Below are 14,660 nucleotides of genomic sequence, written 5' to 3'. Positions count from 1 at the left end.
TGTCTGTCATCACAGGACTCTTCCTAACACCTTCCTGAGTTTAGCTAAAGGTCACTGACATGTTCCAGGAGATTAACTATGACCTGGTCCAAGCAACACTTCAGTTAAAAAAAAAAAGAAACATTCCAGGTCTTTGGGTTCAGGGTGAAATAGAGCAGATGAGCTCCTGGTGGTTATAGTTCAAAAAGGCTGTGCTCACTTAGGTCTTTAGTCTCCTCCTGGACAGCTACCCTTGGGTGTCCAGAGATCACCCCACATACAATCTGCCCAAATGTAAACACATTCTCTTCTTACTTTGTCCCATTCCTCAAATTTACCTGAACTGGAAAACATCCCCAAATTCTCTCTCCCTTGGCCCCAGGGTTAAGAGATGAGCAACTTCTGTTGCTTCTCCAATAATCTCCCCATATCTACAAGTTTGCCTTCCACGGTTTCAGTGACCCTTGGTCAATCACTGTTCAAAAATATTAAATGGGAAATTTCATAAATAGGCAACTTACAAGTCTTCAATTGCATGCCATTCTGAGTAGCATGATGCAACCTAGCACCATTCCACACTGTCCCTCCAGAACTGTGAATCAGCCTTTTGTCCAGCATACCCACGATCTACATGTTACCTGCCCCACAGTCACTTAGGCCAGCGGTCCCCAACCTCTTTGGCACCAGGGATCAATTTCATGGAAGACAATTTTTCCACTGACGGGTAGGGTCAGGTGGACAGGAGGCAGAAATCAGGCAGCAATGCACCGCTCACCTGCTGTGCAGTACCAGTCTGCAGCCCAGGGTTTGGGGATCCCTGACTTATGCCCTCTGGGTCATCAGGTTAACTGGAGAGGTATCGCAGTGCCTTGTGTTCAAGTAACCCTAATTCTAATTAATAATGGCCCCAAAGTGCAAGATTGCTGATGCTGACAATTTGCATATGCCAAAGAGAAAGTCTTAAAGTGCTTCCTTTAAATGAAAAAGCATGTATTTATAGGAAAAAACATAATGTGCTTGGTAATATTCACTGGGGGTCTTGGAATGCATCCCCCACAGATAAGGGGGAATTAATGTATTAGGTTGGACCATATGAAATTGCCACTGTTTGACTATTTGTGCCCACAAAATAGCAACCTCACGTGGACCAACTTAATAGTGTTAATACCTAGTGAAGCCATGCCCCTTTCTGTTCATTCTCTCAGCATTTTTCTCATTAAAGCTCTTCATCTTCCATCTGGATTCCTACAACTACCTTCCCAAAGGCCTTCCTGCCCCCCACACTGTCTTCCTGCAAGCGATCTTTCTCTTGACAGAAATGTGACAATAACATCCTCCTCCTTAAAAACCTTCAAGATATCCCTACAGCTGTGATGACAAAGTATGTTCTCCTTAAACAGAATATACAAAGGCCCAATGACCTGGCCCTGCTTCCTTCTGCTTCAAGTCCCACCACTCCCATACTAAGTGCTGGCATTCTACTGAACTCTTTGTTGGTGCCTGAATAGGTAACATTCTTTGGCCCATTTTTCTGGAATGCTCTCCCTTTCAAATCTTCAAACCCCCCTCAATATTTCAAAAATCATCTCTGTTATAAGGTGTTCCAGAAAGCCTTCCATAGCCACTGTACATTCACACAATCACACACACATATACACACCATCTGGTCTGGGTCGGAGTCTTGTCTCACAGGCTTAGCTCATATCCACATTAATATCATATTCAACACATGTCCCTTTCCTGCTTCCACTCTATGTTTCTTGAATGCAAGCATCATATCTTATTCATCTTTGCATCCCAGAGTCCAGCACTGTGCCTGGCATGAAGCGTGTGCTTAATCAATGTTTGATGAAGCAGTAAATGAATAAATGCATTCCAATGCTACAGAGGGAAGGGGCAGGTATTTGAAAATGACATATATTTATTGGAAAAGTAAACTTGAAGATCAATACACTTCTCTGAAAGATCAACAATTGAAATTACTGGTCAAATTTCTCTGTACCAGACATTCACATAACGGTCTCTATTCAACAAAGGATTTCCAAGTCCCAGACAGTGGTTTTCTTATTTAAAACCTTTACTTAATACACTTAATGCCCAGGACAACCAAGGTTTGTCCCTCACAGCTTTTCTAGTGGAATCTGCTCTTCTGGGGCTAGGGATTTCCAGAGTCATTTAGCCTAGTCCCATGATTCTTTATTCTAATGGTCCCCTATTAGCCTTAAAATATTAATGCATTCCTAACCACCTAATTTACACTCAAAGAGGGCTCTGGACATTGGAGAGAACAAAGCTCATTAAAAATTAAATTTTTCCAATCTCCTTATATAAACATATTTTAAAAATTTCCCCCAGCATAAAAATTTTAAGGTCCACATGCTGAATAGGTTGGAAATATAAAACCCATAACGAAGATCCTACCTTCTAACTCCTCTCTCTGACTGGCACCTGTCCCCCACACAGCTTGCGCATTTCCTGGGACCATAACATAGTCTTCTCTGAAACTCTCATGGCTGTATATTGTCCATGCAAATTTTTTGGCCTGAAATTGTGGGTTTTCTATAACTTGGTTCCAGCTTAAATTTTCCAACCACTTCATCTCCTGTAATGTAAACCATGGTCTCCAGCCAGGTCGAACTTCTCATTGGCCAGGAATGCCCACATGCTCTTTCTCTGTGCCTGTCTCCTGGGAACCACACAAAGAGTGTGCCTGACCTCTGTCTGGCTAACTCAATCCTAGCATTCAGAAATAACTTTAGGTTCCACCTCCTCCACAATGCTTTCAGATCTTTTTCTTCTCTCTCCTTTGAATTCATATAACAATTGGTTTTTGCCCTGAATTCTAGCACTTTTGGCTGCAGCCCTGCTCTTGATAATTCAGTCTTTGTGGGATATAGACTTTGGACTCAGCCTATAGCAAAGGTCATGTGCAAAAAGGAGTCCCTAGGACCGTGGTCCATCAGATAGGCTTGGAGCACTGTTATTGACTTGCTGAGGCCCCACCACCAAACTTGACAACTGAAATAGCAACACTTTCCTAGACTGCATATGCCCACTCACACTGTGATCTAGATACTTGGCCACACCTCTTTATAGCCCAAGGACAAGCAAACCCCTCCAGAATGGATCCAACCACATTCTGGCTTTCTCACCTTTCTCACTTCCCAGTGGCACCCCAGAATGCCTCCCAGGCAAGCACTTCAGAGATGTAACAACAGTTGCACAAGCAAATCTCTCTGAGTTTCTCCTAAATTGGGAAGAATGGGTCAAGGAATATATAATGACACTCTAGCCTATGAACTGTTCTTTCTAGACTATTAGCTCTTTGAGGACAGATTCCTTGTCTTAATCAGCATTTTTTTGTATTCTGAGCATCTGACCATTAGTAGACACTCAAAAGATTCTTGCTGCATATATGAATGGATGACCACAAACACTGTATGGCTCCTTCATCATTATCCAAATCCCATGCTGCTTGCTTGCTCTCTCTCCCTCTCTCTCTTTTTCTTTACTTCCTTTCTTTTAGATCTGAGTTCTAAATGAAGAGGAAAAAACCCCAACTCCTGAGGCAACTGATTTACTTTTGGGTTAATCTCCTTAAATTTGGGTGCCTGGGGCTGATGGTAAATGCTCTCCACAGCCAGAGGCAGGAAATAATGTTGACAAGAGGGAGATGGTCTTCAGAGAAACTGTTTTGAAAACACATTTACTGAGCTGAAGTGTGCCACATGCATAGAAGCTACTACTATCATGATTCCAGGTTCATTAACATGAGGTTCTAAGGGTGTTTTTTAGAAACTACAAGAGTGTTAATAGAAGATTCCCTTTGAATCTGCCCATACTAAATGTCTGATAGGAAGCACTTTGGTGAGTTCCCACACATGAAACAAATGACTTCTAAAAAAAGGGATCTTATCAGCTAAGCTCTTCAAAAGCCAGAAATGAAGAACTGCCAGCCTCTGGCCAGCAGTTCTGAGACTATGAGGAAATACCACTCACCAGCACATTGCCCCACAAGGTTGAGGAACTGCTCTTCTCTACAGCTGGTTCTGCAGTTTCCACCAGTAACAGTGACATGAGGGTGACAGGAAATGCAGTCCAATTCTGACGGGCCATGGCACTGCCTGCAGGTGGGGTGGCATTCTAAAGGAAAAAAAAAACAGGAATTAGCAGCTCAGCTGGTAAATACATGATGTATTTAATGCACTCCACAAATTGCATTAAGAGAACTCAAACACTACTTATCTTTTGACAATTCCTGAGCAAGTTTGGTGTGCCCGTAAGGCCTGACCAAAAGAATGCATTTTTGGAGTCAATGGAAATGCCATCCATGAGCAGAACATGGGATCTAGAACCTTAAAAATTAGACTAATTGCCACATATCCCAGAGAGGACCACATGAACATCCCCATCTACATAAATAAGAAAGTTCTGTTGGGAACAGCCCTGCCTGGTTTCAGAAACTGTAACCCCTCTCTCCTCCCCCTCACCTAGCCGATTAAGGCTGAGTAAAGGACTTTGGGACTGTAGGCCACTAAAGAGATAAAGCTTATCTCCCTGGTAGGTAGGGGCACTGCCTCTGCCCCCTTTTACTTCATCCTGCTTGGTCTCAGGCAGACTACTGGTTAGCCGATTACAGGTAAGATTCCTCAAGGGAATGATGACCTAAGACAGGCATGGTCACAAAGGGGCCCTCAGGGAAGGACTTGGGGGGCCACAGAAAAAGAGGGTGAGGGACCCATGCCCCTCAGCTTTGACAGAGCCTGAGTCCTCATTCTGTCTGCAAGGAGTCTCCTAATCTCTTGGCTGCCTTACTTCCCCTGTCTGACTTAAGCCTGAAACAATGCCAGAGGGCTATGCAGTCCTGGGATGGTGATCAGGCCTAAGAAAGAATGCATAAAATCCTGTGTAACCTGTTTTGCTAAGAGTGTCCTCAGTTTTCTGATAAGGGTCCAAGCATAGACTGAGTTTTTCCCTTAAAGTTTTATGGCCCTTTAGTTATCTGACCCTGACTCAGAATAAGCTCTTGGAGCTCTCTGAATGTTATCTATTGTTTGATCATTACTGCCTGACAATGATTCATTAGCTTTACCTGTATTCCTGTGCAAATTGAACCCAATAAAAGCCCATTGAGGGAAAAGGACTCCTGGCCCTTCTCCTTTGAGAGATTGGCTATCTTTTCTCCCCATGCAGACCATGTCTTGGTAGACTTATTCTCATCCATGGTGGCTGGGGGGAGCCTCTGGGTAGAGCTCCCCCACAAAGTCCAAATCAAAATGACAAAGCAGAAAAATGAGTGTTAAGACTCCCCCTCCCCAAAATACCATGATTCAGAGAGCAAGGCAAAGAAAAAAGCAAGACACTCTGCTCCTCAGAAACTTCTGAAAGGCAAAGGGGAAGCTGTACACAGCAATGAACACTACACCTTCTCACTAGAGTCATATAGCATAACTTGGATGCCTGTCTTAGTAGGAATACTTAATTAAAGTATGGAGAAAAGAAAAAGTCCTCTTCCTGGAGGTTATCATGAGCTGAGTTTGAAGATCAATTCCTTAGAAAAAGTAATGTCAAAGCTATGTTTTCCCCAGAAAAACCACCATATTAACAAGAAGCACAATACTGGAAAAAAACAAGTGAATCACAGTGGGTGTAGGCAGTAAAGAGAAGATGGCAAGGAATGAAAGCCGGCTGCAGCTGCATTTGCGCTGCCAAGGCAGTAGCAGGAGAAAGCACAGGGAAGGAGCTTTCAGGATTTCTCTGCCAAGGACAAGGGGGTCCAAGAAAGTCTGCTTCCAAGAGGCGGGGAGGTGAGGACTGAAGCTGGGTAGAACTTGCTGGCACTGGTGACAAAGAATTCCCTTCCAGCACAGAGCTGGTAAAAAGCGAAGGCACCGATTTCAGATAAAGTTAACTGCTTCTCACTTCTGGCAAGACACCAAAAGAAGATGTGGAGTTATTTTCCTTTAAGTGAAAAAAGCAAGCAAGAAAGAAAATGAAGTGCTGATTAGAAAGCTAGCATTAACTATCCCCCCTTCTACATTCCTGAGGTTCTTAACTTTGAAAACACCCATCCAGAAGCAACTAGTGTTCTCCAGATGGTTTCCACCTCCCTGAATACTTCCAGTGACCTGGTGGCCCCTGGTGCTCACAGTACCATCCATCTGCTGGCTTCATGCAGGCAGAGGCAAAGGAGAGTCAGAGCAACTCACACTGGACTTCCCCAAACAGCTTTACACACACACACAAAGCTGGTACGAGAGCACACAATGACAGACAACAGTTTTCAAGGACAATGCCAATGACAGACCAGAACTCCCGCCTCTGAGCGTTATTGAGAGTTTAAAGAAAAGCAACCCATCAGGGGCCTAGAGAGATCAAAAAGGCACTTGGGAAAATAATCCATCTACATCTGTGTTTACATTAAATTTCCTCTTTGGAGTTTGAGGACAGATGACTCTAACAAGTATTGTTTTATTTCTTAAATATTTTACAAATTTACCACAAGTTTCCTGACTCTAGAAATATATGTAATACAATTTCATGACATTGAGCTTTTTCCTGTTAGCTATTGCCAACAAGTGTATTATTAGAAATAAAATAGTAACCATGATAGAATATGTTTAGTCTTCCCCCCTCCCACAGATACAGAAAAACACAGTGCTACAATGAGGTGCTTAAACTGTAGTATTTTGTCAATTCCAATAAAACCCTCCACTAATCTCAGCTAGTAATTTCTAGAATCTCTGTCACTGAAATATAAAAATGGTCTTAAAAACATGGCACTGACTTACCAAAAAAAAAATAAATAAGTACCCCTCTCTCCTTTTGCTTTATTAGGCTGTAACCAGGGAAAGTGGGGCTGAGAACTGCAGAGGTCGAGCCACACGCTCGGTGCTACACAAATGCATTACAGCCTGCAGCATTTTGTCTCCGTGATGCCCGCCATCAAATCCATCTCTCACTGTGTGCATAGGGTAAAGCTGATTCTAATTTTTCACTTCTTTCATGCTTCCTTATTGGAGGAACTGAATTCACTCCTACAAGTTCCAGACAAGGATTCACAGTCCAATCCTCAGTCCCTTGGTGTGACAAGGTTTCTAATTACAGTGTCTGGCTGCATTATGAAGACAGAACAGGGGTGTAGGGAATATGCCCCAGCACGTTGCACACTCACCTGCACAACTGCCTCCCTGGTTAAAGTATCCATCTGGGCAGCGGGAGAGGCACTGCCCATCCATCAGCACATGGGAAGGCCAGCAGGCTGTGCAGTTCTGCGGGCTCCTGCCTGCACACCCGGAACAAGATTGGTGGCACGCTGGGAAGGGAAAGCAGAAAGGACTATCAGGAAAGCCACTAGATGACAAGTGTGGGAGCTCTGTCTCCCCCGTTAGCATTCCTGGGGTGAAACACATCCTGCACATTCATTTCATTTTCCCAAGGATGCATCTCACACACTTCTTTCTAAAGGCCATACCCTGCAAAGCAAGCATCTGTGGGACCCAGATTAAGTAAGGCATAAATGCCACAAAACAGAAATAACCATTTGCGGAGTCATGCGTTTCTTTCTTCCCACGTTTTCCCAAGTTCCCATTCTCAGAGAATGTCAAGTAAAGAATACGAAGCCATAAAACATGTCTTCTTTCTCCCAGGACAGCTCCTCCACCTAGATAACGGGCTGCTTATCAGGCTGCTCAAATTCACAAGAAAGGTGGTGGGAGCTTTGCTCTTTGAATCCACAAAGGTTTTTACATGGTGCCTGCCTTCTGATGGAGACTGGGCATACACAGGTGAGAGGAACTGGCCAACATTTTGCACTGCTGAAACTCCCTGTATCAACAGACTCACAACCAAGTAACTGGAATAAAATGAATGGGAAACAGAGTACAGCACAGAGAATAAAAGCATCACATAGCCACTCTACGTGACCTTGACTAAGTTATGTAATTTCTCAAGGCTTTTAGTTCCTCATGCATAAAATGAGAATAAAAATTATGCACACTGCACGGGATGTTGTGGACACTAATGGGGTTGATGCATGTAAGGTTATCATGCTAGTGCTAAATGCATAGTAAGGGTTTAATAAATATTAGCTGTAATTATTACCATCATATACTATGCAACAAGTATGCATAGACTTAAAAAGAAATGTGGAAGCAAAGAGAAAGAAAACATCTCTGCTTGTCTACATTAGAGCTTTATGGATAAAAGGAATATTTGCATCATTTCCCAAGTGTGCCAGAGCATTAATGATGCTTTTTCACTTTCTGATGATCCTGGAGAGACTGCCTCCCTCGGGGCGAGCTTATTTCTAGAGATGGTAAGTGACTAGCCTGTGAGCCTGCCTTTTGCATGCCTACTAATCAGTCCAAAGTCCATATACCCATCACCTCCTCTACTGGGTCTCACTCAGGGCCACTATCCACCTGCCTAATCATTCCAATGCCAGGTCCGAGATAACGAGAAACAGCCCCTGCACTCTAGAGCTCAATGAAATTATCCAGACTAGACAATCCTGAGCCTGTTTACCTTGCCTTACTGGTTCTTTCCCACAGAAATCACAACAAAGGCTCTTGCCTATGTTTCCCCCTCACACCCTGTGCCTCTGACTGGCTCTGGTACTTCCCTGGGTAGCCCCTCCATGGAGTGATGGGCCCCCTCCTTTTGGGAACTGGGACTGACAAACTACATTTTTCATAGCAACAGGCTGCTAATCTGTTAGCCTTACCACACCTGAATAATAATAAAATGTACATCTTGAAACAGCCTGACATTTACCTCCAGTCATTTGTTCATTCATTATTAACTGTCAGGAAGTCTAGGCACTGGGGATACAATAGTAAGACAAGAACTGGTTCTTACTGATGAAGTTGACCCCATGTATTTCAGGGCACCTTCTGTCCAATGCACAAGATCCATCAACTCAGCGACATCACTCTGAGTCTCCTCTTTGTCTCCTGTGCCAACAAAGACTACAAATAAATACTACAAAGACTTACAAACCAACAACTTGGAAGTCCCGGATGTGATTTCACACCACTGAGGTCTCTGTTTCTATTAACACCCAACAAAAAGGTTACCTACAATATGACATGGAGCTGGAATTAGCCAGGAGGATGTCCTGGCCCAGCAGCACTGGCTGTTACAGTGCGAAACTGTTGTTACATGGTGGGTATATGGCTGCTGTCCTCAGCCGTCTAGTGCTCCCCTGAGGCCAGGGCCCCGCTGTAGCACCCGGCCTCATCTATAACCCAGCACCTAAAGGGTTAACACCTACACCAGGAGGCATCAGGACCCTGCTCCTGACCAAAGGCCAGTGCCCATTCCAACAGGGCAATAACCCTGCCCTCCTGATTGATAAATATTTTAATTATTATTCCTGAATACATGGTAGAGCTTTATATCAATTCAGCAGTATTTATCACTGTATGAAAAACAGAACTAGAGCCGCAATTTTAAAATAATTTTTTTTCTAGATGGCTTTGTTAAATAGTTCTATTAGTACAAGTCACAGAAATTTTTCCCCCCAGAGTTCCAGGAATCACTACAAAGATATTTCATCTTTAAAAAACAAACAGGTAAGCTGACACTTAAGCAAATATTATTAAAAGAAGGGTACAGTTAGCCCATTAGTGAACACACGTCTAACACAAAACGAAACCGCATGCAGTAGAAAGCTGCGTGGCAGAATCTCAAAACCAGCTAAATTCTGTTGTCAGCACAGAGCTTTACAGCGTGACCTGGAGGAAGCAATTAGAAGCAATACAGTATTTTCTATTCAAATATGCCTTCTGTAATACCAATATGTTTATTATTTTTATTTATTTTGTTGTCAAAAATTTTAATTTTCATTATTATTTTTAACCTTTTTAATTGAATTTATTAGGGTGACACTGGTTAATAAAATTGGATAGGTTTCAGGTGTACAATTTTATAATCTACCCTCTGTATATTGTATTGTGTGTACCCCACCCCCCATCATGTCTCTTTCCATCACTATTTCAATATGTTTATTAGACTTTACAAAATTGTTAAAATCCCTACTTCTTCCTGTTTACCACCCAAATAAACAGGAAATCAAAGCATACCATTGTAGAATTGAAAACTAGGGAAATATGAGTCCATTCATTTTAAACACACAGCACATTTTATTTCATTCCATTCGGTCATAAAGTTAACGTGATAACCCAGCTCCATGTGAGAAAGTCACTACTGAATTATGTAAGGAAAGCAAAGGGGGCAGAGGAGTTGAAAGGCTGGTGGACCAAGAACTCCAGGAGAAACCCCCTTTGCCACCCACTAGATTTTAGAAATACTCCCCAGTGAACCTCACCGTGGCAGACTTCAGAACTGCCTTCCCTGGGGATGTTGAAGAACCAAGCAGACACCGAGCCAGTTGGCTGCCATGTGGCTCAGAGGGCAAAGGCTAAGTGGGGACCACCCTCTCGAAGTGCCTTTTGTTCTATGTGCCCCATTTCCAGAAGTACATTTGCACCTGGATCTTCAAAACCATCTTATAAAACTAAATTCTGTGCTGGTTGTGGAAAAGTCTACACTATCTCAGCGACTGTTATGAGGCTTGATCATTCTGTGGAAGCTGATTTCATAGCAAGGGTTCTGGTTTGAAGTCTAAGATCCTTCGAGCAAGAGTAACTTCATTACAAGGTGTATATGGAAGAGATTTGAAAGAAGTACGATGAGTTATTTCTCCACTAGAAATAGTGGAGAAAAAATGTAGTACTACATTTCTAGAGAGCAGCTTTCCAGCTGATGGCTAAGTATATTTCTGCAGAAGTGGAACTGCTTCAGCACTAAAAGTGTCCTCAGATGGCTACAAAGTCCAGTCACCCTGACTTCAGTAAAAAATTTACCTAAAAGACATTACCAATTTTGTTCACTGTAATTTCTATTTAAATTTCTTTTTTTCCCTTTTAATGAAATAAGGAGTAGTCTAGCAACCCTAGTTTCATATCATATAAAATTTCCTGGCTTTTCATGTCAAAACAATTTTTGAGGTAGGCACCTCCCAAATGATGATATAAATATGAACATCCTCCAGGGTATACAGCAGGAGTGCCATCGTAAGAAATAAAAATTCATAAGAAATGAGGAAAGTCAAAATTGATCTCCCTCCTTCTCCCACCCTCTTTTCCTTATTTGCTTTCTTTTTTCTTTTTACTTTTTTAATGAATATAATTTAACCTAAATATATTAAGAATGCTTTAAGAATAAAAATCACATCTTTTCCCTGGAAATATCAGCAGCAAACTCTCTGATTCTCCTATCTCTTTAATCATTTCCTTTTAGCCTCTCTCTTTGCATCACGGATAGTGGAGCTTCCCCAGAACTGTGCCCTCGGCCCTTTTTCTTCTCACTCCTGGGCAAACTCATGCACAGCTTCCATCATGACCTACATGCTAGTGAGCCCTAAATTAACGTGTGCAGCTCTGACTTCTGCCCTGAACTCCAATCACATAATCTAACTGCCTATGGGATATATTTTTATTTATTTTTTATTGTTGTTCAAGCACCGTTGTCTCCATTTTGCCTTCACCACTCCCCCGACCCCGCCATTCGCCCCTCCTGCTGTTGATCCCGATCCCACCCCCCATGGTTTTGTCCACTTGTCCTTTATACATGGTGTTTCATCAGTACCTCATCCTCCAACTTTCTAAAATATTACTTACTACCACTTCTAAGATGGGTCTATATCTACTTAGTGTAAACTATGACATCACATTCCTGACGTCCAAACTGCACCTATCCAGCCCCCCCAACCCCACTTCCCCTCCCCTACCTGGTGTTGCTTTTGCATTCCCTGTCTCAGTTGACAGCCCCGCCCATTCACCAAGACACTTATGCCGAAAACCTTAACTTCTACTTTTCCCATCACTATCACACATCCAAGATATACTGATTTTTGCTTCCTAAATCTGTCACATCTAACTCCACTTAACCATCCCCCCAGTCCCTTACTCATGATGTGGATTAGTGCAATAGCTTCCTAACCAGCCCCACTGTGTTTCTCCCATTTACCTGCCATGCAACCACCAGACAGATCTTTATAAAATGCTAGTTGACCAAATTATTCCCCCACTTAAGATCTTTGAGTGGATCTCCAATATCAACAGTGTCAACTCTAAGCTCCTTAGCACAGCACATAAAACACTTCATGATATGACTCACCCCATGTCTCCTGTATCAGTCCCCGTAATGCACTGCTTTGGCCCTTATACTGCAGGAATACCAACTACGTGGTATTTCAAACACGACATGCCTTTGCTCTTGCTGTTTGCTTGGCCTAGCATGCCCTTTCCCATCGTTTTCCCTGGTGAACTTCCATTAATCCTTCAGCAGCCTTCTGATGTAAAGTTTTCCCTCTGCAAATCATACTTCAGACACTCTCCCCCAGACAGAGCCTGTCTCCTTTGTTTGGATATATCTTGTGCCTACTACTATTCTAGAATGTACCATGTTCTTTTAATTGCTTGTTCAGAGGTTAGTCACCCCTGTGCCCTAATGCTTTCCTTAAGGCATGGTCTGTATCTTTTTCATCTTTCTATTCCTAAAGCTGAGCACACCCACTCTATAAAAGTAAGAAGGAGAAAGTGAAGAAGATTGAACATTACCAGAAGGCATGCATTTGTATAGCTTATGTCAGCACTCTGGGGACTACATTAAAGAGTGCTGCTTAATATAGAAGCCATGTCTCTTATGCAATTAATGCAAGGGAACCCCAATTTCTTAAATAGTAACACACTCTGAAGCTGAGCAGGCAGAGTCCGGCCCATTTATTTCTTTAATTAAAACTCTTTGCCTTAAGGCCTTCGGTGAATCTTAGCAACAGCTAAATAGATCAAAATACTCACAATATGCTTTATTTCCTTCTGTTCTCCTAAAGCAAGTTAATTAACTGACCAAAATAATCAGTGAATTTCTTGCTGGTGTTCCCATCCAAGATGGTGAACCTGCAGTTCCCGAACTAACTTCCTCCTACAGCCAGGCATGAAACAATTCCCTCTGAAAGAATCCAGAAACTCGCTGAGTAATTCCTACACAACAGGCAAAGGAGCAAAAGACCTTATCAACCCGGGCAGGAGGGGCCAAGGCACTGCTGCCACATACCCTACCCCCCAGAACAGCCACATACAACCCGAGGGGACTCCCACCTCCCAGCTTCCCCCTGAAGAGTGAAGGGTTTGGACTCAACACCTAGTGCCCCAACTTTTCAGATTTCCACCTGAGGGATGGGTCTCCAAAGCTGAAGCTCTGAAGGCCAGCAGGGACTTGCATCCATGAGATCCATAAGGCTGCAGTGAGCAAAGAAGCAGTTAATGACTTGCTTATGGTGTTGGTTCCCTCAAGGCTCAGAGCACAGGCAGCAGTCAGAAATGCCCATCTCCCAGACTCGCCTTGAGAGAGACACATCTGCTTATCTTAAAAGCTACATCCTGAAGATTGGACTTCTAATTTAACAAGACTGTGATCTTCTTCCAACACCTGGGAGGCTGGCAGACACTACATTTACTGTCTCCCTCCACCTTGCTCAAGTCACTAGCATCTCCCTGGAAAAAGCTTGTGTATGTGTCTCATGCCTGACTTTTGCCATTGCCACCCAGAGGACACATCCCTTGAGAGCCTGGCTCTGGCCAGTGGGGCTCGAGTTCCTGGGTTCAACAGAACTGTAGCAAGCAGAGAAACAGTTTTTACCAGGCTGTCCTCCCTGGGCTCAGAGCAAGCTGACGGAAATACCCACCTCCCTATGTTCCTGCAGAGATGTATTTTTACAGACTTTAAAAGCTGCTGCCTGAGGGTCCAGCTTCCAATCTGCCCACATCCAAGTGCTGACCAAGATCCTCCCCTTGGGACCCTGGCAGGTCTTGGCACACCCTCAGCTATTGGGAGCCAACCAAGAACAAAGGATGTCACTTAGACAACCACAAAATGTTCAGAGAAAACCAAGAGCTGTGGCAGCTAAATAAGGTTCAGAGAACAGCTTGGTGATGGGGGCAGGCAGAGAGAGGGAAAATGAGTGAAGGTGGTCAGAAAGTACAAACTTCCGATCACAAGATAAGTCCTGAGGATAAATAACTTGCAGCGTGGCAACTGTGATGAACAACACCATAGTGTATATTTAAAAGTTGCTAAGAGGATAAATCTTAAAAGTTCTCATTACATACACCAAAAAAATTGTAACTGTGTGTGGTGATGAATGTTAACGAAACTTACTGTGGTGATCACTTCCCAACACATACATGTAGCCATTCATTGTCTTATACACATTAAATGAATACAGTATTCTATGTTAATTATATCTCAATAAAGTTGAAAAAATGAAAAACTGCTATCGAACCTGTACGAATTTTGTGTAATTTTGCCTCATGCAGTACAACCTAGCTTAAGAAGGCAATACTAGCTTCAAGAATGAAAAAGGAGACCTGGATAAATTTGGTTCCTAAAATGTCCCTGATGTTTACATGCCCGAAGTTCCATGATGACTCCGTGTAAAGGGAAGGCTGCTGGAGTAGGGGCGGGGCCGCTGGGACGTCTATCACCCCTGCATTCTGTTTTAGAGCAGTTTCTATTGACAAGATACATTAGAAAATATGTAAGTAAAATGTATTATTGCAGCCCACAGTTCATTTTTAAAATAAAGCTTATAATTTCCTTGAAATTATATCATT

At 42.9% G+C, this 14,660-nt stretch overlaps 1 protein-coding gene across 3 annotated transcripts in view; it reads right to left on the bottom strand.

Annotated features, from left to right (window-relative positions):
- The window catches only part of FRAS1 (Fraser extracellular matrix complex subunit 1), a 420,604-nt gene that overhangs the window by 177,126 nt on the left and 228,818 nt on the right, over positions 1-14,660 (bottom strand). For all 3 annotated transcript variants that reach the window (XM_037147065.2, XM_053655681.1, XM_053655680.1), the window contains 2 exons: positions 7,154-7,294; positions 3,979-4,122 (listed from right to left, as the gene is read on the bottom strand). In XM_037147065.2, the coding sequence (XP_037002960.2) occupies positions 3,979-4,122; positions 7,154-7,294 (285 nt within the window). The remainder of the gene's footprint in view (positions 1-3,978; positions 4,123-7,153; positions 7,295-14,660) is intronic.

Source organism: Artibeus jamaicensis, unplaced genomic scaffold, assembly GCF_021234435.1.
Source record: "Artibeus jamaicensis isolate MK-2021 breed Jamaican fruit bat unplaced genomic scaffold, CSHL_Jam_final scaffold_1031, whole genome shotgun sequence".
NCBI lineage: Eukaryota > Metazoa > Chordata > Mammalia > Chiroptera > Phyllostomidae > Artibeus > Artibeus jamaicensis.
This window is presented reverse-complemented; position numbering and strand designations above follow the sequence as displayed.